Source organism: Mercenaria mercenaria, chromosome 4, assembly GCF_021730395.1.
Source record: "Mercenaria mercenaria strain notata chromosome 4, MADL_Memer_1, whole genome shotgun sequence".
Classification (NCBI taxonomy): Eukaryota; Metazoa; Mollusca; class Bivalvia; order Venerida; family Veneridae; genus Mercenaria; species Mercenaria mercenaria.
In genome coordinates this window covers 69766925-69794678 of record NC_069364.1, presented here as the reverse complement: position 1 = coordinate 69794678, position 27754 = coordinate 69766925, and the positions used below count along the sequence as shown (strand labels likewise).

The 27754-nt window shown below is 34.2% G+C and overlaps 1 protein-coding gene and 1 long non-coding RNA gene across 2 annotated transcripts in view; one reads left to right on the top strand and one right to left on the bottom strand.

The window, feature by feature from the left end:
* LOC123553485 (potassium voltage-gated channel subfamily H member 7-like) overlaps window positions 1–27754 on the top strand; it is an 84822-nt gene that overhangs the window by 53110 nt on the left and 3958 nt on the right. Inside the window, exons 4-11 of the mRNA XM_045343186.2 lie at window positions 6176–6377; window positions 7109–7306; window positions 7978–8177; window positions 11839–11938; window positions 12944–13096; window positions 13584–13777; window positions 14892–15003; window positions 25168–25320. Coding sequence (XP_045199121.2) covers window positions 6176–6377; window positions 7109–7306; window positions 7978–8177; window positions 11839–11938; window positions 12944–13096; window positions 13584–13777; window positions 14892–15003; window positions 25168–25320 — 1312 coding nt within the window. The remainder of the gene's footprint in view (window positions 1–6175; window positions 6378–7108; window positions 7307–7977; window positions 8178–11838; window positions 11939–12943; window positions 13097–13583; window positions 13778–14891; window positions 15004–25167; window positions 25321–27754) is intronic.
* On the bottom strand, window positions 1358–3090 carry LOC128556443 (uncharacterized). Its single transcript, XR_008370671.1, has 2 exons — window positions 2618–3090; window positions 1358–1821 (listed from the first exon to the last, which is right to left on the bottom strand). It is a non-coding gene; the product is annotated as an uncharacterized LOC128556443 (long non-coding RNA).

Sequence of the window (27754 nt, the reverse complement as noted above, 5' to 3'; positions counted from 1 at the left end):
TTCAAAATATTTGAATTTCGGTGATCCTGCTGGATCTAATTTCAAATTCGACGAATTCTTTTTATTTTAATTTCGATTTCCGAGTCTATGCGAAATTCAATGTAAGCGAAATTCAACATCATCCTTTCAAAATTTGAATTTTGATTTTCTACTTCTAACTTGCCCAAAATATGCCGCCTTAAATTTCAACGTTTCTTTTCTAAATTTTGAACTTCGATCCTCAAGCTGTTTAAAATTGACTATTGGCTGTAAACAAATCATATTATGGAGCGTCCACTAATTTATAAATCCGTACATGTGTGCTGTTTAGCGGGTGAGAAGATATCAGTCTTTACCGTTAAGGAGCTTAAATTCCGTAAGAATTGACGGAAACATACGAGAATGTTCGAGTCTTTCCGATAAGGAAAAAAAACCTATACTCATCTGCAAAATGCTTTAAAAAGACCATTTTCTTCTTCACCTAGAAAACTGAAATTAGTATGAAACAATAGCTAAATGAATATAGATTACTAAGTCGTTTGCAAAGGTCTTTAAGCACACATAAGAATCTATTTATTCTTTGTTAAACAGAAGAAATTTCAGCAAATTATCCATATTTTACTATATTTCTAATTGTAGATAGACAGATATAAAGTATACGCAAAAAAGACCATTTTCTTTTAAATTCATTTTTAAAATAAAATATTCATAAGAAAGACAATGCATTGAATATTATCACATCGTTTGCAAAGCTAAAATACCTATAATACTTTTTCCATGAATTTAAATAAAGTAAAGGGCTCCTTCCTTGCGCTATATAAAATATTTTCACTCGTCTGAAAAATCGATGGGTCTAATTTTCCCATATGGATAATGAACAGTAGAAGCCCTGTAAACCGGAAGACATTGTGACCGAGTTTTAGTCCGGTTTAGATGGGTATCCGGTGTAGAGGGGTTTAGTATTTTGCCAAAAATGCAACTATTCTATCAAGACAGAGGTCTAGACATTTCCACTTATGTGTCATGACATTAAATTATCATAAATATGAGAGACTCTTGTGCCATTAGTAATTTTTGTTGTTTTTGATCTACTGAAAATTGAACATGATCGCAATTACTTTGTATTAGAACAATACACTACCTGGGGACGGACGTAAGAAAAAGATTGGCCATTGAAACACTTTAAGGATGAAATACTGTTTTACACTGTCTTGATAAGATTCATGGAAAGTTGTACCACGAGTAGCTAATAACACACGCAGAGACTTATGGCTGCGTTGATGTATACCACATCGCGATATCTATATTGCCTCGTTAATGGGACTGTGACAGGAAAGGCCGTACCGGCGACAGTAACCATCAGAACAAATCAACACCCTTTACAATATTTACAAATTTATTTACAAAAGATGATTATTAACAATGAATAGATATGAAAAGAAAAAAAAAACTGATTATAAGAAAGAAAAAAAAAAAGAAAGTTCAGTATCTCTAGATACAAAAGTTCTTATAGTCCATTCTAATCTAACGTGACACAGGTCTTTAATGTAATTGTGAACTTTAAGTAGCACAAACAAAACATAGCTTCTAAATTCAAAATACAGTCCCTTTAAACCGTGAATACGTTGATTCCGTGTTGGCTCCCTATGGTGGTAGGTGATTGCATCCCTGAGCTGACTTCAGAAGATAACAAAAATCATCGTCTTTGCGGTTTACGGCACAACCATGGGACGAAAGCTCTGCGCTGGGAATATCACATCCAGGCGAGTGAAGACAAGTGAACCTCGGGCATTGTACTTCCGGGTTATGACATCACCAGGAAAAATCGTCTGGCGGAAGAAGCTAAAATATATAACATATGGTAAGCACCATAGCAAAACAAATAAGTCAGGGCATAAAACTGCTCCTTTGGGTACACCATACCTCCGTAGGCTCCCATAAATAATACGTGCTACTTATACAAAATATATGTGCTACTAAGTTCAGACGTCACATGATTAAAATACGTCACTTATTACTTCCATTATTACAAAAATTACTTACTTAAAAGACTAAAGTTAAAGTATGAAAAAGATATGAAAAGTATATGATGAAACATTATAGATACGGACATGATAAACTGCAGCCATTATTTACAACTACAAATTAACAAAATTCAATATAAATCAAACGTTATATGATAGTTGGCATCTATATAATATCAAATGCCATACACTACAACGGACATTAATTAGATGTGCTATAGACTGGCACACAATTACAAATTACAATAACATATTACAAACATGGCACTAGACTTGCCATATAGATTTATACATAACCATACAATGCAGTAATGGCGTGCCATAATTAACAAAATGTTTGACATAAGTTTTTGAAACAAAGTACTTTATAAATATCATGTTACAAATTTCAGTACAAATTTTACATCTTATATAAATGAAACATTTTAGATTCCTCTTTCGAAATAATTTACAAAAGTCTGAAAAATTTAATAAATCATCCTGACATACCGAAACTAGCAAAAATCATATGCCGAAAAGTAAATGTTACAGAATTCTGTAGAATGAACAAAAATTTACCAAATAAAAATCGTAATGCAAAAATCATACAAAAATCTAACAAATAAATTTCTTACCTCGATCGAGCATAAATTTCTAGCAAGAAAATAATTCAGACATAGATTCGTCTATAAAGTCGTAAGATGGTGTGCGCAAGGCATATCTAGTCCAGTCTATTTAAAGGATAATGTCCCGCCAAATACTAAATTTCATAGGATTCACGGCTAAGCCGTGGACTCTTACTATTTCTATTTTCACGGGATTCACGATATAGCCGGGGAATCTAACTACTTTGGCGCGAATTTAAATTGACAATTTGAGGCCCATTATAGTGGTTTTGGGGATAAAAACATAAATTACTGAAGTTTATAAAATATCAACTTTCTTATTACTGAACAGAATTTAATGAAATTTACATGGAAATTTAAGTTATGAAATACAGAAAAACATGAGAGGTATTTCATGCGTGAAATCTGACATTTACCTCAATAACTCAAAAATTTACAAAAAGATGATGCAATACCTGCATTTACACTACAGATAAAATAAGGCCCGTATGTCAATTTGTGACAGGGACCCAACTTGGAATTTATGTGGCGAAACACGACAAATAATTGGGTTTTATTTCTTTTGACTACCGATCATTACAGTCGTGTTTTATAGTAATTAGATACTGAACTCTTGAAATGTATAAAATCAAAGAGGTTAAACTCATTATTACTGTGATAAAGAAAATATCGTGGTTTTGATAAAAGCATCACAGATATTTATCAGAATAATGTTCTAAATATGCTGTAAATTCATTATCTATTAATAAAATTTGATATCCGCCTGCCATAAAATTTCCGACATTAGCTAGCCTGCCTTTAATATTTTGGCTTTAGCTAGTCTTCCATGAATGTTCCCACTTCAGGTAGCTTGTCATGAATGTTCCCACTTCAGCTAGTCTGCCATGAATGTTCCCACTTCAGCTAGCCTGCCATGAATGTTCCCACTTCAGCTAGTCTGCCATGAATGTGCCCACTTCAACTAGCCTGCCATGAATGTTCCCACTTCAGCTAGCCTGTCATGAATTTTCTGACTTTCGTTTGCCTGCCTTTCATTTTCCAACTTTAGTAGACCTGCCGTAAATTTAGCCTGCCTAAAAATTTCCGACATTAGCTAGCCTGCCTTTAATATTCCGACTTTAGCTAGTCTGCCATAAATGTCCCCACTTCAGCTACCCTGCCATGAATGTTCGAGCTTAGCTAGCCTGTCACAAATGTTCCACTTCAGCTAGTTTGTCATGAATTTTCTGACTTTCGTTTGTCTGCCTTGCATTTTTCAACTTCAGTAGACCTGCCGTGAATTTTCCGAATTTGGCTGACCTACCTTGATTTTTTTCCTACTTTAGCTGCCTTGACATGAATAATTATTTTACAGATAAAACTACATATTCAGGGTTATCAGGGTATCCAATTTAAAAGTTGGTAATTTAATCTGAAAATCTGTTTCAAAGGTGGTTGATCTGATTTTAGTCAATCAATTTTGGTTTCTACGAATATTTGATTATCTGCACATATTTGTGCTTACTGAATGCTTAATACATGATAGATGTTTACTAGAGGTACTTTTAAATTCTGGTTGCACAATCAAGATGGAGGTATATTTAACATAATTATAAGTTTACCAGGTAAACATTCTTTGCCTAAGAAATGACACAAATATAAGAACTATTGAATATAATTGACACAGATTTACAATGAAAATTTCACAGACAAAACTCAATAGAAATGTTGTGTAAAGTTAAGATTACCTACCTTTGCATATCTTGGTTGCGCAATCGGAAATAAATGGACTTGGAAGCTGGACACATTTTTTAAAAAAATTGTTGTTTGGTTCAGTTTCTTTAAATATCCATTTTGCAAATATCTGTAAAACGCAGAAACAAAACTAGAAATTTTATGTAAAATCCATTTTTAAACTTGGATTGTTACAAAATTGCATAAAAGTATAAAACATACATTACAGAATTTCGTATTCGTTGGTATTTACTTCATAAATTGATATAGAAAATTTGTAGGTATATAATAAAATTTCATTCAGCAAAGTACCCAAATGTTCAGTTGCATTTTATTTATTTTGGTGAACCGTTTTATTCCTATATAGTGACCAATAACTTTCCGGAGAAAAACTGTGTGATCAACATCACGTTAACAAGGAATGACTAAAAATGACTGCACTGTGACATTCTGAGAAACGTGGAAGTGTGGAAAATACGTAAATCAGTTATTTCCTTGAGTTTATTAACCATCCTCGTTGTAAACCAGCACTTCGTAGTGTTTTATTGGGATGGAATAGACACCTCTGTTATTGCAATGGATCAAAGAAGTTCTAATATGACATTTCTTTTATGACTAATATGTTAATAATGTGATCTTGCTTTTGATTGCAGCTTTATTAATATTTATGAGAATAATGTTCTAATTCATCAATCCATAAGGATGACAATGTGAATTAAGAGATGACAAAATCGGGTCTTGCATGTCCCTTTATACGACACCATCTTATATGTATCTGAGCAAAAAATGACGACAGAAGTAATAAATCAGTACCATCGTGTATTAGAATCTAGGACATGTCACGTTTTTCACGTTTAATAGCAGACAGAGATTAAGTGGATATGAATAATTTACATTAAATCGGATTTGTTGTGACTTTTTCTTTCATAAATTATGCCATAGACTGCATGCCAAAGAAAACCATGAAATAAATTAAAAATTTTGTTGAAACGTTTTCAGCGTAAAATCACTAAAAATATTAGTGTATGAAATACCGGGCCGCAAAATAAAAAACAAGAGGTAAGGAAGCATTGTGTAGAGTAAGCGTCAATCACAAATCCAAAGTATATACCAAAAAGACCTCAGGCAATAGTTTTGACTACTGTCCGGCAAACCCTTTAATAATATATAATTCCTATTAACCGATTATTACTGAACTCCATGGTTTGGTTTGTTCATTACTATACCATCAGGTTAAATGAATATATCTAATGAATCTTGTATTAAGTGAATATCTAATTAAGCTCGTATTAATTTAATATCAAATTGAGCACTGTATTGGACCAAGGGATTATTAAAAACAAGTAAATACAAAGTTTATTTGTTAAAAAACGCTTAAAAATATTTGATACTCCAAAAAAAATATTGAATATGTGATGTTGCTTCAAACAAACATTCTGTGACGGGTTGGAAAACAAATATGAAGATTTTCAATTTCGGCCTAAAATGATTTATACTTATAGCAGTCTATCATCAGTAAATCACTGTCAAATTAATTAACAGAAACTGTCGTTTAAACGAAAAACTACACCATTTTTTCAAAGATGATATGTGCACAAAATATCTAAAGTAACAACAGTGTTACAATATAAACAGCACATGATAATGTATTTTGCACAGTCAAATTGAAAGTAAAGGAACATTGAGAAAGAAAATCGGAAATTATTACTAATCAAATTTTAACGAAAACCGCTTGACAAAAGTTACAAGAATTATATCCTCCTAAGTGATGTTCTATTTGTCGTAAAATTCACGTTATTTAAGAAACCTACAGTAATACTTAAGACTAATAAGTTTTTGCCACTTTTATTTCAGACAATGACGATAGCAGGTATTTTAAAGACTGCAAGATTACTGCGCTTACTTCGTGTGATAAGGCGCATTGAACAATTTGCAGAGTATGGTGCTGCCGTACTACTTTTGTTAATGGTTACGTTCTCTCTAGTAGGACATTGGCTAGCTTGTGTGTTTTATGCAATTGCATACTGGGAGCGACCTCACTTGGAGAACGCCATAGGCAAGTACTTACCATATATTATTAAATTATTCCACAGTTCTATAGAGGATGGTGAAATTGTCACAGTTAAACAAGTTGTCATAGAATTACAATCAGGCGAACAAATAAAACCTGAATGATACTTATATACCGTTCCAATAAACTAAGGAGAGTTCTTTTAACTCTATCAAAAACGTGGATGCAGTAAAACAGTTGATTTGTGCCATTACGCAGGAGTACTTGTATAGTCATATGCCCGTTCAGTTACATCTACGAGCGGAGAATGCCGAATTGCAAAACGGCAATACGTAATTAGACGGAAACCGCCGAGTGTGTTTACGGAATCATACATTAACCTTAAAGGAATCTAATATCTTTTAAGTAAGTGTTTTAAATACATTTAAATAGGGTGTATAAAACCTTATAAAATTTCTGACAAATCCTTGGCCGACATAATTATAGGTCACATGGCTACTTGCTATAAAATGTAAATGCTTTCTGTAGTTCATTATCTGAGATGAAATTAAGTTTTGAACTGTAGTTAAAACTGTGAGGTCTCCGTTAGTAAATTAACATTTTATTATTATATAAGATTCATATTCTGTCATTCAAAAAGTAAAATACAAATTATATTCAATATGAGCGTTTCTACCAAAATACTGAAAGACAAAAAGTCTTTTAAACATAAGGGCGATGTCTTCTTTATATGAATTTATATGGAAGTGCTTAATCATTTTACTTGTATTTTCTAGGATGGTTGGATACTGTAGCCACTAGTATCAACGAGCCTTACGTCGCCAATGTTACAGAGAGTGGACCCAGCATAAAGACGTATTACATCACAGCGTTATATTTTACGTTTACGTCGCTGACCTCAATAGGATTCGGAAACGTGTCACCAAATACTAACGCCGAAAAAATATTCTCAATATTTGCTATGTTGCTTGGCTGTAAGTAGCATTTATTTTATTGTTCTTGAGTGTACCGAAATTAAGAACTAAAACCCGGAAATGTTGCTAAGATATTGAAAAAAAAAACACGAAAATATAGCAACACATTATTGAATAAACCCCGGGATGTACGCACTCATAATTTGATTATTACACATCCAAACTCCTGTCCATATTTTATATATAACTGATAAAATATAGGAACACATTTACAATTTCTTAATTACCAAGCTATGGTCTTAGTACGTTGGCTACTACGAATATTTTCCTAAATCTTCTGGAGTAGTTTCGTAATTATAATCAAAGGACAAAAACAGTACATTAGTACCCAGTCCAATGAAAATATCTGTAGATCTAGTGGATAGGAACTGAGACGTGCATTATATTGTCGTATTTTTGTCACGTGACTAGTATACCAGGTTTTATTTAGAACAGTCGGGACGGGTTCCAATCGTTCCGGAACATTACTGGTTTTCACACAGTTTGGATTGTGTTGAATGTTCGGAGTAGTCAAAGAAATATGCGACATGTGTAATAAATTAATTTGAAGTATGCTCTGCAGTTTTCATGATCTCAACTTATATAATGTATAATGTCATGTTCAGATGGATACATCATGGACATTTTGTGATTAGTGGAGTGAAATATGCTTCTCTAATATATCTTTACAGCGCTGCTGAGTGCTGCAATCTTTGGTAACGTGTCTTCTATAATGATGCGAGTGTATCAGGGCACGGATGAATACCACGAGAAAATGCAGAGTATTAAAGAATTCATTAACTTCCATCATCTTCCAAAGAATCTTGCAAATCGATTGCAAGAGTCCTTCCAACACACCTGGTCATACACTAATGGAATTGACATGAACACGGTACAGTGTACAAAGACTTTCCATGAACCTAGTTCGTTTAGTCGCAATTTTAACTGAAGGTAGTTACGTGTAATGACAATCGGCAATTTCCGTGTGATTACGTTTTTTCCGTGTGTAATTTCGGAATCTTTCTGCCATGATATGAAATTCCTTTCATAAAAACTGGAGGACGCTGAAATCGCAATAATAATACATCATTAAACGGAAAATTTAATTTCATTTCTGTTGCAGTAATTTGACATATTGTCAATTTCGTTTAAAACCCAAATGTTTGTATTTCATAAAAATAGTTTTTTTCATTGATTGGACGTATAAACGATATGTTTTCGGATGAGAAACACAAGATGTAGTATTAGACATAAATTGATAGCACTAGAAATAGTATTTGACATAAATTGATAACAGTATATGCGGTGTTCGACATAAATTGATAACACTATAAGCAGTATTCGACATAAATTGGTAACGCTATAAACAGTGTTTGATATAACTTTGTAACACTTTAAAACAGTATTCGACCTTAATGGTAAACACTAAGCGATGTTCGACATAAATGGGTAATTCTATAAGCAGTGCTCGACATATATTGGTAGCACTATCAGCAGTGTTCGACAAAATTGATAATACTATAAACAGTGCTCGACATAGATTGGCAACACTATAAACAGTGTTCGACATAAGTTATTAACTTTTTAAGCTGTGTTCGACATAAATTGGTAACGCTATAAACAGTGTTTGTTATAACTTTGTAACACTTTAAAACAGTATTCGACCTTAATGGTTAACACTAAGCGATGTTCGACATAAATGGGTAATTCTATAAGCAGTGTTCGACATATATTGCTAGCACTATCAGCAGTGTTCGACAAAAATTGATAATACTATAAACAGTGCTCGACATAGATTGGTAACACTATAAACAGTGTTCGACATAAGTTGTTAACATTTTGAGCAGTGTTCGACATAAATTGGTAACACTATAAAACTGTATTCGACATAAATTAGTAACTCTATAAGCAGTGACATAAATGGACACTATATACAGTGTTTGGCATAAACGGGTAACACCTTAAGCGGTATTTGACAAAAATTGACATCACTATAAACAGTATTTGACATAAACAGGTAACAGTAGAAGCTGTTTTTGACATAACGAATAACACTACAAGCAGTGTTAGACATGTATGGGTAACACTAGAAGCGATATTAAACATAATATAATCATAGAGAGCACCCTGTTTATATTTTATTGCACGCTATACTTTCCACATTTTGCGTATGGCTAGCAGGAAAGATACGTTTTCCTAAACAGTATACACAGAATGGACAGAGCTGTTATGACATCGATTCTGGTGCTATTTTATTCGGCTAAATTAGTTTGCATGTTAATAAAACAGTTTATCCTTTGATCTACTCTCTACACTTAATTACATTATTAAAACTTGGTTTGACTATCATATACTTATTTCATCAATTCCAAAAGAATGGAAGCGAAAGTTAAAAAACAACATAACCCCTATAATATCTGACAAAACAAATATGTATGGAATTCTAGAAAAAGCAGAGTCGTACCCTTTAAACAATAAATTAACACAAATACAGAAAGGCTAATAATTCAAAATGTAAAACCAAAGTCTCAATTAAAATGGGAGAAACACTTCCCAGACAAGATAACATTCTAAAAAATTTTCATTACAACTTTTTGCACAGAAATATTGCAACAAACAAATTTCTTTTTAACTGCAGGTTAAATGAATCCAGTCTCTGCGACTTTTGTAATATGGAAATAGAGAGTCAAGAACATATGTTTATGTTTTGGAGTTGCCAAAAACACAAGTTTTTTGGAACGAATTGTTTCAGTGGGTTGTTGAAGTTGGTATAGATGTTACTCAAGATAAATTTATATCCTTTTTTCATTCAAGAAATAAATTAATATCATTTTTCTCTTGTTTTCCAAATATTACATATATAATTGTAAAACGAAGAAAACAATACCAAACATAATTATCTTTAAACAAAAACTGTCCAACAGATTAAAAATCGAAAAGTATAGGACCTTTCAAAACTCTTCTCTTGATAGTTTCAACAATGATTGGAGAAATTTCATACCAGTGTTGAATATGTAATATGTACAAACGATGTTTACTACCAAAGCCGTTACCTTTTTTCTTTACATATTTTCTTTTCATACTCTTCTTGTTATTTTCCCCCTTTTTTTCTAGCTATAGTGCTATAGCGCATTCAAAATTATAATATTGTATAAATATGTGTATATGATGTATTGATGTATTTACGAAATAAACTGGCCTTAAGCGTGGTTCAAAAAAAAAAGCAAAAAACAAAAACAAACTTGGTTTGTCAGATATTCATAGTGAGGCAAACAGATATGGCCAGAATTATGAATGGATTCTATCAAATGCTTGTATATAATAGCATTGAATAAGATGTGACTAGATTACTACATTACTATTATAAAGCAATCGCATCTCTTAAGCAGTCGCTATAATTGTGTGATACTGACAAAAGTTCGAAATAGGGCAATTGTCACACTATTTTCTCCCAAAAATGCTTCTATTGAACATGATAATATTCACTCGATTTGAAAATTGATCGACACAGTATATTATAGATCAAAGATGTAATTAAAAACAAAATTGCAACCAGTCCTCGAAGACCACTGAAATACACATTGTTGATTTGAAACAACAAAAGGAAGCTGTAAAAGATATTTTTTCTTCAAATTTTAATATATAATTAGTTAGAATTGCAATTTCAGCATTCTCCGCTTATTGTGAAATAGAATTTTCTATAACTGCCGAAGGATGTCGAACTAGCATACGGATATATACGTTATAACACGGAAATTGTCGATAGTCTGAAGAAATACTACAAGTCAAGTTACTCAACATGTTTGTTTGGGTTCGTCTTTCTTGTTTTGACTTATTTGTTTTTCAGCTTGTTTTATTATATGTAAAGCTCTGTTACCAGTGTTATTATCACATTTACATAGAAATTAAAAGTGAAATAATTCCAGTAAAATACACGTTCGTAAGCACACACGTTTGCAGCCTTACGCATCTTCATCAAACACTATCTAATCTTGAGTATTGTTTCTAAACGCGTTTCCATAATTTGTATTCGTCCTGGACAGGACATTTATGCATAAATTTTGTTCGGCTTAAAGCAACACAGACCTAATTTAGGTATACAGACTTTCCTACTTTCGGTGGTGATTGAAGACCCAAGGTGTCCCTCAAGACATTGTTTTTGGCTTGGGCTAGCACCTGTGTAGAACAGCCTATCTTCCATTAGCCAGCTAGATGGATTTCTACATGAAGAATCCTACATCCTTAACAAGGTTTTGGAACCCGCATCGGTGAGGAGTAAGTGACTCAAAGTCGACCACCTTAATCACACGTCTAAGGAGGGGTCTCCGGACAGAACATAAGAACAAAACTAGATAAATGACAAATATTAATCTCGAGATTTGAATACTGCGTGTCCATATCCTATTGTATAGTTAATATAAATACGTTTTCTCCTCATCTCTTTGAAATTGTTTTTACTTCTATGCCCATCAAATTAATTTCATTCTGATGAGGTTTTATGTGTTATGTGTGTGCTTGCGTCAAATTGAAATGATACAAACATTATGTTGTAGGTTTTAAAGAGTTTCCCGGAGTGCCTACAAGCGGATATATGCCTTCATTTGAATAGAAACCTGCTGAATAACTGTCCAGCCTTCCAGAAGGCATCTACAGGTATTTCAATATACAGTTGAAACTCTAGATCTCGCACTCACTTCTCTCTAAATTGCGGCTATCTCCAACATTATTTTCAAGTCTCGTCCCGAAAGCACGTGCGCAAAATATCATTTAAATCAAGTTTTGGTGATCTCAAGTAAAACGATCGATCCCTTAGAATTTGAGAAACCTGGTTTAAGCTGTATTTTATAATAGATTTCCATACGTGTATTAATACAAGTCATAGAAGCACTAAAGAAACAAATTAATGATAGAACTTTTCCTTAACTGAACGATGATTTTATTACAGATATTATTTAGTAAGCCATGCAGTGTTATTTCGTTTTGTTTAGTGTTACATCACACCGACAAAATCATAGATCATAGCGATTTTCCATTATTTATTGGTGCTCCTCCAAACATTATTCTGACATGAGTGGACACCTTGGTAGAACCACAGACCGTCAGCAAGTCAGCTAGAGGGCTTCCTCAGTCGCATTAAAGAACTATACTCCCCACCTGAGGTTTCATATTTACAGCGGTGAGAGCAAGTGACTCAAAGTCAGCGATCGTAACCACCCATCTAGCATTTATAGAACATTGTTTCTGTTTCTGTTGATAGAAAAGTCTAGATAAAAAAGAAAAAGAAAAAATCACAACTCTTTATTGGATCATTTAAAGTACAAATGTAAGGTTTTCATGCTTTACAAATTACTCACAATAGACAGTGTTTGACAGAAACAAAACTACAAAATAAAAACGATTTTTCTTGCTCTATTTGTAAGGAAAAATAGTAATTCAGCTTAAACTTGGTATCTTAAACCCACTTCTCTCAAACTTCTGGCTATCTCAGAGACATTTTCAAGTCACGACCATAAAACAGGTACATAAAATGTATGAAATTCGAGATACCGAGTTTTGACTGTAATGGATTAGTAAAATACTATTTATGAACTCTTTTCCATTGTAACATATGAACAATATGAAATGGAATACCACTGACAATAAAATACTTTCTTTTAGGATGCCTTCGTGCCTTATCTATGCAGTTCAAAACAACACATGCGCCCCCTGGTGACACATTGATACATCCGGGTGATATACTAACCGCAATCTATTTTATTGCACGCGGTTCCTTGGAGATTGTGACAGAAACTAATGTAATGGCGATACTAGGTAAGTTTTATTGCTTACGTTCCTCCGCATGATATTCAAATAAAGTACAGTACATTTGGACAATTCAAGGAATTATACCGACTATTTCATTAAAAGTCTATGGCGCACATCTTGTCAGATATTCGGCGATACACCTTATTTCGGTGGATTATGATTATATATTGATTAACTGCAAAACTGACTTTTTCCGACCTTGCTTTTGATAAAAAAATAGGCCATAATAGTATCCCATAATAAAATTCCACAATAATATCCGATGGTAAAGATCAAACTTTATTATCAACAAAACGAAGTATTTATTTTATAATGTTGTTTCCCCATAATTCTTGATTTGATAAATGAATTACGTTGAGTGTGTATGGGGTGTGAGGGTGTGTGTGTGGGGGGGGGGGGGGGGGGGGGGGGCAGACAGGGGGAGGGAATTTTTGGAAGGATTAATGCTGAACGGTGTACTTTAATTCTTATCACAAACCTGGTTTTTTTTTAGGTAAAGATGACATATTTGGCGGTGATCTCAATGACCTGGAATGCACGGGGAAATCGTTCTACTTTGTACGCGCTCTTAGTTACTGTGATATTAACAAGATAGAGTTACACGTGCTGAAAGAAACTCTGAACACATACCCAGAATTTTCAAAAGAATTCATGGATAAAATACAAGTGACATTTAATCTAAAGCGGGTAAGTATTAAATTTTTCCAATCAAATCCATCCTAGCCATGAAATAATCTCAATTTTAAAATTGTTCCAAACTTTCAGAACTAAATGTTCAAGGTTTGTTTTTCATTCTGAAATAAACAAGATACCACAGTGATAACAAACGTATCGAGTCAGGTCAGTCGTTTTCATCTCTATCATAGATATTTTGTTCAGAGGGCATTTTTGGAAACTGTTCTAATGTGTTGTACTTAACCTTTCCTAGACATAATTACTATTCATTGTTTGACACAATCAGGTCACTTACGTCTAAAAGTGAAACTGTTTTGATTTCGCATAAAGCAGTGGCCGAATGCACATAATTATATATTTAGTTTGGGTTCTTTAATCAATAAAAATCTTTTAAATTTTCTCGCGTCAATGAATGTTGACATATTTTCAAGGCTTTGATTAGCCTATCACAATGGAAAACTTGCTTCCTTTTCCTCACATAAAAGTGCTATTGTCATTGGAACCAGTTATTATTATATTCTCGTAACACTGCATTTCCAAGGCAGCCACCCCGTACTTGGACCATGTGTTGTTATAGTGTGAGTTCTTTTGGACTATGAAACACCTTTAATGTATATTTGTAAAGACAGAGTTTTTCTAAAGCGTGAGTATGATCTATTATTTTCTTACCTCCTATGAACATTCAAACAAAAACCGAGCCTGCTATTATGTTGAACAGCTTTGTAATATTCTTCCAAATGGTTTTCTTAGGGATTACGGAGGGTCGGTGGTTCTACTCATGTGCCCCCCCCCCCCCCCACCCGTAGCTGAAATAATGCACGGAGGGGCATTTTGGGGCTTCCTCCTCAATGAAAAGACGGCAAGGCGCCATATGACATATAAATATATCGTATAAGGTTAAACTCAACATAATAAATATAGATTTTATTCGTAGATTGAAATTGACTTATTTCGAAAAACTTGCGACAAAGTTTATCCAGTGTTTGTCAATTCCTATTTGTATATGATTTGAGGAAATAAAAGAAAAAATATTTTATTTCGGATTCAATAGACCATAGGCCCAAGTGAACACATGAATATGTACATATATACAAAAGTAAGTTTTTTTTATCATGTTTCCTAACAGGGAACTCTGATTGAAAGAAGGAAGACGTCGAAAATGGATGACGAGACGTTAAGATTTATACGTCAGAAGAGGCCGCATATGCAATCGAAAGGACGAAAAACAGATACAGTGGGTTCGTTCGGTTGAACATCACTTGATTTCTTGATATAATTGATATTATCTGTCAATGTTTTGCACCTGTTTTAAATTTCCTTTTTTATGCCCCCGAAGGGAGGCATATTAGTTTTCAACTGTCCGTCCGTTCGTTCGTCACAACGTTAACTTTTTGCATGAAGGCCAACGTTAACTTTTGCATGAAGGCACTTTACTCGCGAACGACTGCACCCAGGACCTTCAAACTTCACATGCTGATAGTAATTATTGAGTTCACGATCCCTACTGACATTGGGGTTACCAGGTCAAAGGTCAAGGTCACAGTGGCCAATGTTAACTTTTTGCATGAAGTTACTTTACTCGCGAACCACTACACCCAGGACCTTCAAACATCACATGCTGATAGTACTTGTTAAGTTCACGACCCCTACTGACATTGGGGTCACCAGGTCAAAGGTCAAGGTCACAGGGGCCAATGTTAACTTTTTGTGAACCACTGCATGCAGGACCTTCAAAATTAACATGCTGATAGTACTCTTTGAGTACACGACCCCTATTGACTTTGGGGTCACCAGGTCAGAGGTCAAGGTCACCAGGTCAAAGGTCAAGGCGCTGCGGGGGCATTTGTCACCATTAGTGACAGCTCTTGTTCAAACTTCATTTTCCAAACAACATAAGCATCATTTTCATAGTTATACAATAAATGGCGGCATATCACATTTACAAACTGCAGGTAAATGGAGAACAATAAACATAATATATATAGCAGTCTGATAATGTATTACAAAGCACGTAAAATGGAGATAATGTAGACCGTTTGTAAAGTATATTCAACCAATTTTCCAATAAATATATTACCGTAAGACGTTCTTTACGTCGAAAAATATACTAAGTTTGCTCAGTACAGTTATATTTATGCTAGAAAACAAATCTTCCAATTTGAAAAACTTCGTATTAACAGAGTAACAGCGCTTCAAATACATTTTTCTTTCATTAATTTTTTAGTCATAGTAGAGCAATGACATTGATATGAATCCATAAGATATGTGAATTTTTGTCGACCAGTTTGATTTGATGTCTGTCTATTTTTAAATATTACTGGCATACGCATAATGAATTTCTGTAAATAATGTACAATAATATTATGTTGTGCATTTTAGCTTTGACGACTGATTAATTGAGGCTTGCATGTGTATTAATGTTATAATTGTTGCTTTATTATCATTTAACTGTTTATTATTGTACAACGCTGCTGAATATGTTTTTATATGTAGATTTCAATTTTCAAGTTTAAAAAATATCTGCATAAACTACATCTAAATGACAAAAGATTGATGTAAGCACTTCTATGAAAATTAGTTTTAATAGTTTTGTAAACATTAGTGATTGAAGTTATTAGTAAATCAGAATATCCATTTCTGTATAAAGTTGTTTCTAAATGCTTGACAAATTGACTCAATCAGCCATTTGTCATTTAACTCGATCCATACACCTGGAAATTAAATACTTAACATTACGATCCACTGGGACTTTGCAGTACCTGAAATATTCATTTCATATATTATTCTGTAAGCTTTACAAGACAATTTTCAGTATTTTTATTAGAATATTTAGTAAGTTTTGTCCAAATCGATATAACTCTTCTATAGATATCAAGACATACTAGAAAGATACCAGGTTAACCATATATCATATGAAGGTGTTGACTTCTTAAGTTTAAAATATATTTGTAAGATTTCAACTGAACATTTTCAAAACGATCAACATTTCCAAAATCACAAATTTCACAACCATACAGTAATTCTGGCTTTACCATTTCATTAAAAGAGATAAAAGCAAGTGATTGACTAGCCTAATTTGTAATGGAATTAATATGTTTGTCCCATTTTAAATTAGTCTGGATTGTGACACCCAAGTATTTCGAAGATTCATCTTTTTCTAAAACATAATTATGTAATTTATAGCAAAACTTGGTGGGTTTCTTTTTCTGTGTGATACTAAGAATATTATATTTATCTGGATGGAAACTGTTCCCATTTACCAGCAGCTTCTAAATCCGACTGGATCAGTTTTGCATCCGTTATGCTTTTAACTACTGTCGTCTGCAAAATGTTTAAGGGTACTATGCCTAATATAATCGGCAAAGTCATTTATGTAGATTAGGAACATGATAGGACCCAGAACAGTGTCCAGGGAACGCCAGAGGTCACAACACAGGCACTTTCCTCGATTTCAGACCCTCCAGGACAACTGCCTGGGTTCGATCATCCAGAAAATATGATATTCAGTTCCAGGCATTACACTTTCAGTTTATATAATAGATGTTTTTGAGGTACTTTGTCAAAAGATTTGGCAAAATCCTTAATGATGATATCTGTCTGAATATTTTAGCTCGACTATTCTACTCACCCTGGCGTCGGCGTCGGCGTCACACCTTGGTTAAGTTTTTGCATGCAAATACATACAGCTATCATTCAAAGGAATATAGCTTTGAAACTTATTTTTTCTTTTTCTAGGTCAATAACCAACCTCACTGGGTCAAGTTCCATAACTCTGACATGTATTTTGAGCAAATTATGCCCCCTTTTGGACTTAGAAAATTCTGGTTAAAGTTTTACATGCAAGTTACTATCTCCAAAACTAATGCAGATATTGAATTGAAACTTCACATGTGTCTTCGGGGTTATAAAACTAGTTGATAGCAGCAAGTGCCATAACTCTGACCTTCATTTTGGCCAAATTATGCCCCCTTTTGGACTTAGAAAATTCAGGTTAAAGTTTTGCGTGCAAGTACATACAGCTTTTAATAAAAGGCATATAGATTTGAAACTTATTTTTTCTTTTTCTCTTTTTCTAGATCAATTACCAACCTCACTGGGTCAAGTTCCATAACTCTGACATGTATTTTGAGCAAATTATGCCCCCTTTTGGACTTAGAAAATTCTGGTTAAAGTTTTACATGCAAGTTACTATTTCCAAAACTAATGCAGATATTGAATTGAAACTTCACATGTGTCTTCGGGGTTATAAAACTAGTTGATAGCGCAAAGTCCCATAACTCTGACCTTCATTTTGGCCAAATAATGCCCCCTTTTGGACTTAGAAAATCCTGGTTAAAGGTTTGTGTGCAAATACTTAGATTTGAAAATTACTTTTTCCTTTTCCAAATCAATTACCAACCTCACTGGGTCAAGTCCCATAACTCTCACATGTATTTTGGGCAAATTATGCCCCCTTTGGACTTAGAAAATTCTGGTTAAAGTTTTACATGCAAGTTACTATCTCCAAAACTAATGCAGATATTGAATTGAAACTTCACATGTGTCTTCGGGGTTATAAAACTAGTTGTTAGCCGAGGTCCCATAACTCTGACCTTCATTTTGGCCAAATAATGCCCCCTTTTGGACTTAGAAAATCCTGGTTAAAATTTGTGTGCAAATACATAGATTTGAAACTTACTTTTTCCTTTTCTAGATCAATTACCAACCTCACTGGGTCAAGTCCCATAACTCTCACATGTATTTTGGGCAAATTATGCCCCCTTTGGACTTAGAAAATTCTGGTTAAAGTTTTACATGCAAGTTACTATCTCCAAAAGTAATGCAGATATTGAATTGAAACTTCACATGTGCCTCCGGGGTTGTAAAACTAGTTAATAGCAGCAAGTCCCATAACTCTGATATGCATTTTGGTCAAATTATGAAACTCTTTTGATATTTAACCTTTCTGAGTAGTATTTTCCTGCTTTTGGGACAATATTTCGAATAGTCGAGCTTGGCTGTCTTACGGACAGCTCTTGTTATTATTAGACTGGTTAATATTATTGGACGAAGGAGATAAGCTGGGTTTCACATGAGCGTGCTGATCGAAAGCCATGCTGCAAGTCATAAATAATATTGTTAGTTTCCAAGTGAAACATTATATTACAGGAAATCACATGTTCCAAGATTTTACAACAAATACATGTTAAGGAAATTGGCCTGTAGTTAATAGCTTCACTCTTATCAGCTTTTTAAAAAACAGGACATACATTAGAAAATTAAAAATAATTGTAAGAATTGGTGAAATACTATCATTACATTCCTTCAAGATTCTTGCATGGATGCTATCTGGGCCCGAAACTTTGTGTGGGTTGATATTACCCAGTAATTTATTAATAACATTTTGGCTGATGGAAATATTTGGCATTTGGTGATTGGGACTCGGGCATTTTTCTGGTATTTGTTGGGAATTTTCAGGTGTAAATGCCCTTTGGAACTGGTCATTAAGGATGTTTGCTTTTGTAGTTGTTTCTGATTTCAGTATTCCATTTTCACGAAGAAGTGGTATAGTGGAACTTTCGGTTTTCTGTCCTTCTATATAAGAAAATAGATTTTTTGGCAATTTATTTGTTTTTGTACTTTCTTTGTCAGGGATTTTGATGTCAAATATCATATTCTCAATTTAGGACTCGTATGCTTTACGTTGTTCTTTCTTTTCTGATTTCAAACGTCTAAGATCATCAGGTTTGCATTGGTTTTTATTTCACTTATTGGTATAACGATGTTGTGCGTAATGCATCGATTTTTAGCTCACCTGTGGTCGCTCGATGTCCGGCGTCCGTCGTTTGTCTGTCGTCTGTCAACATTTAGCTTTTGTATGCGATAGAGGCTGTATTTTTCATCTGATCTTCATGAAATTTTGTCAAAATGATAATCTTGATAAAAGCTTAGTTGAGTTTGAATATAGATTATCTGGGGTCAAAAACTAGGTCACTAGGTCAAATCAAAGAAAAACCTTGTGTATGAGATAGAGGCTGTATTTTTCAATTGATCGTAATGAAATTTAGTCAGAATGATTGCCTTAAAAAATCTAGGTCAAGTTTGAATATGGGTTTTGTGGGATCAAAATGTAGGTCACTAGGTCAAATCAAAGAAAAACCTTGTGTATGCGATAAAGGTTGTATTTTATAATTGATCTTCATTAAATTTGATCAGAATGATTGCCTTGAAGAAATCAAGATCAAGTTTGATAATGGGTTATCTGGGGTCAAAAAGTAGGTCACTAGGTCAAATCAAAGAAAAACCTTGTGTATGCGGTAGAGGCTGTATTTTTCAACTGATCTTCATGAAATTAAGTCAGAATACTTGCCTTGAAGAAATCTATGTCAAGTTTCAATATGGGTTATCTGGGGTCGAAAAGTAGGTCACTAGGTCAAATCAAAGAAAAACATTGTGTATGCGATGGAGGCTGTATTTTTTTAATTGATCTTCATTAAATTTGATCAGAATGATTGCCTTGAAGAAATCAAGGTCAAGATTGATAATGGGTCACCTGGGGTCAAAAAGTAGGTCACTAGGTTAAATCAAAGAAAAATCTTGTGTATGCGATAGAGGCTGTATTTTTCAACTGATCTTCATTAAATTTTGTCAGAATGATTGGTTTGATGAAATCTAGGTCAAATTCGAATACGGATCATTTGGGGTTATAAAACAAGGTCACTAGGTCAGATCAAAGAAAAACCTTGTATATGCGATAGAGGCTGTATTTTTCAATTGATCTTCATTGAATTTGGTCAGAATGATTGCTTTGATAAAATATAGGTCAAGTTTGATAATGGGTCATCCGGGGTCAAAAACTAGGTCACTTTTTCAGCAATTTTAAGTTAAGATATCTAAATTTAAATAAGTAACTCAGATTTATCAAAGTCACAGGTGCCATACTTACTTCATTAGCAGTGTTGTTTATATTTGTAACATGACTATCTACGTCATCTTTACATTTTAGTGATAATGCTACTGTGCAATGGACATCAGAAAATAAAACATATATATGCTTTAAACATGAGCAGTTGATGAAATATAACCAACAACATTGGCATCAAGTAGTTTAAGGATTGGTATAGTCTGGCTTTGCTCTGTCGTTTGAAATAAACTTTTACAAAAATCTAACTCATAAATATGTAACTTATAAAAACTTCGCATTTGATGTCTGATTCTTCAAAATATAGACCGGAAATTTTAAAGAATAATTCCAGATTGCTAGATCTTACATGATCTACAACTACAAAGGGTATACGCATTTTTCGCAAATAAGGTCATTCCGCCTGATTTATACCTGGACAGTTTATTTTTGTTGTGTAAAAATACAGAAATCTGCGTATAGAATTGTCAGTATCATCAATCTGTGTTTCCTGAAATCTAATAATGTCATACTTATCAATGAAATACAGAAAATCTGGGCAACATGATTTTGCATTTAGACCAGCGCAGAATATTCATGGATAACACCTTTAAACTATTTAGTAAAATAGGTTTATTTTGAACGTCTATTGTTTGAATAACAAAAGTTGTTCCCCGCTCCGTCTTAACTATTGACATCGCTGGCATAAGAATTCCGTGCACTGTCTGACCTTATTAATAGATAGCTCACTTATGAATCGTCTGACGGAATAGAAACCGTATCATTTTCTGGACCGTTTTCTCGTTGCTTTTTAAATGTCAGTTCAGTACCAAGTAGCAACAGCGCGTTTCTTTTACCTGTATATAAGTTATTGTTTCCATCGGGTGTTTCTTGTGTTATAGTTCTATTACTCAAGGGGCAAAAACTGTTTCTAAGTGCTAGACTCTCCTGGTGCACATCACAACTGTCCATATTGTCATATACCTGTCTCTATCCACTCTTTTCCATTGTGACTGTCTTTCGTGTGCATTTGTTTGTTTTGTCAGTTGGTATTTATAACTTTTCTGGTCGTGATGCGTTGACGTATTCTTTGTTTTATCTTTAAGTTAGTGAATGTAGTTGATTTTTATATCCTCACATCTCGTTTTGGTGTGTTTAACATACTCTTTACGCTGCTCATGGGTATATACATTTGCCATAATAGTCTCGACACAATTTCACTTTTTTTTTCTTTTTGTCGTGCCAATTTCGCAGTTTCGGGCGCTGGCTTCTTGGCATTTTCTATTTCCCTAGGCAACTGCTCATTTACCAAGAAGTTAGTTCTAATCAGTTTTGTAGGTGCACGCATTTTAACATACTCTCTGTCTTTGAAATTAGAGAACTTAACTAGAATAGCTCTAGCGTACTTTTGGCTCTATCAAATTTAATTTCCCTTTCAACATCCATTTCTTTTTGAAGAAATTATTTAATGACCTGTTGACAGTCCTCACCATTTTGGCCAAAAAAAATCTTTGTCTTCTGCTCTTCCATCAAATATCAAATTTTCATTCATGCCCCGCCACTGCAAATCAATTAACCGTTCTCTAGTTTGTTCATGTTCTGAATTCATATCTGAAATTTTTGTTTCGGGAAATTCTATATGCTTTTGTAAACCCTTTATTCTATGATCCATTTTTGAATCCATTCTCATGACGTCATCACATATCTCACTAAATTGATGTATTGCGCTATCATAATCTTACTTGCGTGAAATATTTGTTTTGATACTAGTCAACTGGGTCTTCTGGTTTTCAATGTTGGTCATTCTATCATTTTGACCAATGATTTGCATCTCAGTATAAGTACCGCATAGTACTAGAGCGTTTCTATTTAAAGAATCATGTAAATAAACAATCAGTAGCATTCTCGTTTAAATTAAATCTAAAATAAAAGATATGCGAAGTTAGATTAGTACTACCGGTAGTTGGCTTGTTGGCGCAGGGTATGAGTGAATGGAAAAAGCCCTCATTTTGTAGTGATACTTTTGGAAGTTCGAATCTTCCATCCGTCCAAGAAGTTTTTTCCTCACTTTGTATACAAGTAACATACTTTGTGTAAGTTTATTTTTCTCCAGTTTCTAATCCATTCTTTGTTCTTGTTTTCGTAAAAAATCAGCAGAATTTTAAATAAATCAGAATTAAAACTGAAGTCATTGCTATTTAAAGTAAAGTTTGTCATAAACTTTATAAAACAAACGCGTTGTGGTTTAAATTATCACTACAGAGCTTCAAACGCATTACATTATGTTTTAAACAGGATTGCGTGTAAATAAATGGCATATATGTCAGTAAAAGAAATAGCTGGAACTTGATTAATTAACTTCATTTATCTTTGTTAAACCTAACTGATAAGTAAGAAATTAAATACAGCTTTAAGGAAAAAATGAGACCCAAAAAACACAAATAACATATGGGCTCCCGACGAATATGTACGAAACGGAGTGCGTAACCATTCGGCCAAGGAGGAATTAGTAATTGTTAATGGACTTAATCTGATGTTATTCTTTTGTTAGTTTACATGTCAAACGCCATAATACTGTGCGATACCTAGTCTGCCACCATATGTCTTTATTGTTTAATTGGACTTGAATTTAGGTTAACTATAGACACGAATTTTGTGCCAACGGCGGGACAATGTTATTGTTATCCGTGCTGAGCCACTGGCACCAGACAAGACGAAAATGACTCTGTACATGATATACCCTACCCACTAGAAGGGTATAGTATACCTAGGGGTAGGGTATAACAAGTACAGAGGCATTTTCGTCTGGTCTCGTGTCAGTGTGCTGAGCGCACTATATGGCCTATTACTATCATATTGACTACTGTACGAATTTAACAAAACATGCCCATTTGAAGTAATATTTGCAGCATTTTGTAAACTGTTGTGTAAAATACCTTTGTGTTGATTATTCCCGTACATATTCTGCGATTGTTGTACTATTTGTTTCTCTTTCTGCTTTGTTATCCCCCGACGAAAGTCGGAGGGATATAGTTTTAGCGTTGTCCGTCCGTCCGTCCGCCCTTCCGTCCGGAGCCATATCTAAGAAGTGGTTAGGAATATTCTTATAAAACTTCATATACATGTTCACCACTATGAGTTTATGCGGCCCGTCAAGTTTCAGTCAGATTGCCCAAGTAACACCAGAGTTATGGCCCTTAAAATTTTCTAGTGTTAACTATATAGGGTACTATAAATATGGCAATTTCTGCATCATTACTTTTGATAAAATTGACCTTGATCTATGAAACTTAAATAGAATTTAGGTCACCATAATATGGTTGTGCACACACAATTTCGTTCAGATTTCTTTTGTAACTTCAAAGTTATTGCCCTTTAATTGTATGAAAATCAACATATCTGTACATAACAAACTTACCATTAAATTTTTTTTATTCTTTTCCATGAACATTTATTATAAGCATGTGAAGTTGGTCACCTCCTTGCCTTGGTCACACCCCCCCCCCCCCCCCCCCCCCCCCCCCCCAAAAAAAAAAAAAAAAAACAAAAAAAAACAAAATTCATTCCTTATGTTAGATTTTTTTTCAAACCTTCCATGAATATTTATCAACATGCAAGTTGTACCATTCCCCCACCCCGCTCCTCCACCCAGTCATGCCCACCACCGATCATGCATCCCCTGCCCCCTCCCCCCTTCCTTCCCCAATTTTTTTTTTCCATTTTTCCATCAATATTTATAATCAACATATGAATTTTTGTTTCTTCACCTGTTCACACACCCCCGTCCCCGTAAAAAAAAGAATATAAACATATATTTATTGTATTTCCATTCCTTTTTTTTAATTTATCAAACCTTCAACATGTTAAGTTGTAACTGCCCCAACCCAATGCCCCCAGCTGTGTTCAAGATATCTTACTTGATTGTGTTCTCTTAAGGACATTCTGTTCTTTTAAGTTAAAATGTACATGTTAAACAGCAACACTTGGTGCCAAACCACTCAAAGACAATATTTTGTTCCAGTTAAACTCACATTTCAATTAACTGCATTTAATTTTAAAAGCCAAGCTTATTACATTAACCATATTCCATTCAAAATAAATTCTTTAGTCAGGATCAAAGTATCATACATTTATTATGTACTCTTTAATTAAACATTTGTTTTCTGTTAAACTGATTTGACTAATGAAATTATTTGCTTCTTAGAAACATCCTTAACTTTTTGCCGGAGATATTTTTTTGCCATTCCTCACCACAAACCCTTTCGGCGGGGGATACCAGTTCATCGAATTTGCTTGTTTTATTGCTTGTCTTTCTTCTAAATGCCGAATTTATTAAAATGAACAAATCAAATGTGATTATACAATTGTTTACATTATTTTAAAGAAAAATCTAGTTTTAGTTGATTAAGAGATAACGAATATTCCAAAAATTTACGTTAAAATTTCCGACTTGATTAATTAAACACATTAAGGTACATTTCATTTATGCAGCATATTGAATTATGTTCTCATTTAACAACAGATCGACGAAGCGGGCGATCTTACTGGCGCAGAAAAATGGCTAGCACGGGACCGCAGATGGGAGAAGATGAGCTGATGTCTAAGGCATTCGAAATTTCTCCGCAGCAAGCCTATAGTGATATAGATACAGCATTCACAGATAGATCAGTAAAAAGTATAGACTTTCTGGATAGAATTAGTTTACATCTCAAAATATTTACATGATATATGATATAAAAGCGTTCGTTGGAAATGTTACTTGTAAGCAAAACAAATAGAATTTTGAAAAGTGTCTCAAAATCTGCAAAAAATCAGACAGAATCTTTTTCTTGCATACCGGTATCAAGAAATAACAATTAAAATAAAATCAATCGAACGGCTTTCTTTTTAGAACTATTTCTTATAACAACATATTTCAACAAAGCGCGGGCAAGCAACGTCCGTAAACAGGAAAAACGTCACGACGTTTCAAAGACAAATAACAATGTTTAGCTCCGATTTTGTTTTATCAGTTGCAGCGTAACGTTATGAATTTTTGATCATAGTAAAATAACCTGTTTTGAATCGAGAAATATACGAGCAGGAACAAAGAGGAACTGTCAAGGTATTGGATTTTTTTTCCGTTTTTTGAAATAAAATACAAATAACTACATAAATCTTCTACATATGTTTAGTACGTCATTTAAAGCACAAGAGTCGTCTTACACCCCGGGGTGTAAGATGGATTTTTTCCAGCACCGGTAAAAATACCGGAAATTCCCGTCTGGTATGCAAGAAATAGTAATCTTATTAAACATTATATACTTAACAGCAAAAGAAACTATCCAGATGTATAACTGGTATATTTTGAAAAAAAAAATTAATTTTTCAAATTTGAATTGTTTCTTCATACCAAAATTACACTTGAAGATCGTGAAGTCAGTAGTCCCACAATAGCCGTTTGAAAGGCTATATCTTCTGCGCGTCAGTTGTAACATCCCAATAAATTTGATTCAGTCGTGCGGTGCAACCAACAATATTTTTTAATATTCATTCTGTTTTTCGAGTTAGCCAATTATCAATATTTCCAAAGACGATAAAATTTCACAGAGAAAATTGTTAATTACAGGCGCACGTGAATTTCGTGCAAAACGGCTATTGTGTGACTACTGACTTCACGGTTGATTGATTTTTTTTTTGTTAAAAATTTACACGTGAAATTCTTCAAGTGTAATGTAATATGAAGACACAAGAGATTTATAAATTAAAGTTTTTAATTACCCCAGTTATAAAACTGGACAGTTTCTTTTCTGTTCAGTATATTAAAAGAGAGTATAGTGCATGCCTGTATGGTTCTTTGGGTTGTTTTATGGTTATTTACGCAATCAGTTTTGTATTTATGGTAGAGAAGCCGTAATGACACTCGGCAATGTCCGTGTACATACGTATTCTCACTCGGCAATGCCCGTGTACATACGTATTATCACTCGGCAATGCCCGTGTACATACGTATTCCCGTTCGGCAATGTCCGTGTACATACGTATTGTCACTCGGCAATGTCCGTGTACATACGTATTGTCACTCGGCAATGTCCGTGTACATACGTATTCTCACTCGGCAATGCCCGTGTACATACGTATTCTCACTCGGCAATGTCCGTGTACATACGTATTCGGCAATGTCCGTGTACATACGTATTGTCACTCGGCAATGTCCGTGTACATACGTATTCTCACTCGGCAATGCCCGTGTGCATACGTATTCTCACTCGGCAATGCCCGTGTACATACGTATTCTCACTCGGCAATGCCCGTGTACATACGTATTCTCACTCGGCAATGTCCGTGTACATACGTATTCTCACTCGGCAATGTCCGTGTACATACGTATTCCAATCTGACTAAAGTACATCTCCTATATTACGCTACGCATAGGATCTGAAAACGACCTATTCATTGCCTCGTTCTGACGGCTCTTTCGCTAGCCATTCAGAGCCTAGCTTACAACATCTTGCAAATCTACATGTAGCATTGACTTTTGATATTTACAATTCTTATGTCGTAATGTATCAGATAGCCGGTTAGCTCAGTCGGTTGGCCACTTGCTTTGTAAACGAAGGGTCCCGGGTTCGAGTCCTGGAATAACCGCATATTTTTCTTATCCTTTGACAATCGAACAAGTCGTCTGATTGGATAACATAAAAATAGCAATAATGGAAATCCAAAATATACAGAAGACGAATGTGAATGGGTCGTTCTCAGATCTTCGTTTAGAAGATCAAGTACTTTAGTCAGATTGATACGTATTCTCACTCGGCAATGCCCGTGTGCATACGTATTCTCACTCGGCAATGCCCGTGTACATACGTATTCTCACTCGGCAATGCCCGTGTGCATACGTACTCTCACTCGGCAATGTCCGTGTACATACGTATTCTCACTCGACAATGTCCGCGTGCATACGTATTCTCACTCGGAAATGTCCGTGTACATACGTTTTCTCATTAGACTATCAGACATTCTTCGAGTGTAAATGTAACTCAACACATACGTAGTTTTCCGTAAACACGGAAAATGCCGAAATCACAAACGGAAAATATATACTAGTAATTTACAGATTTTCATAACGG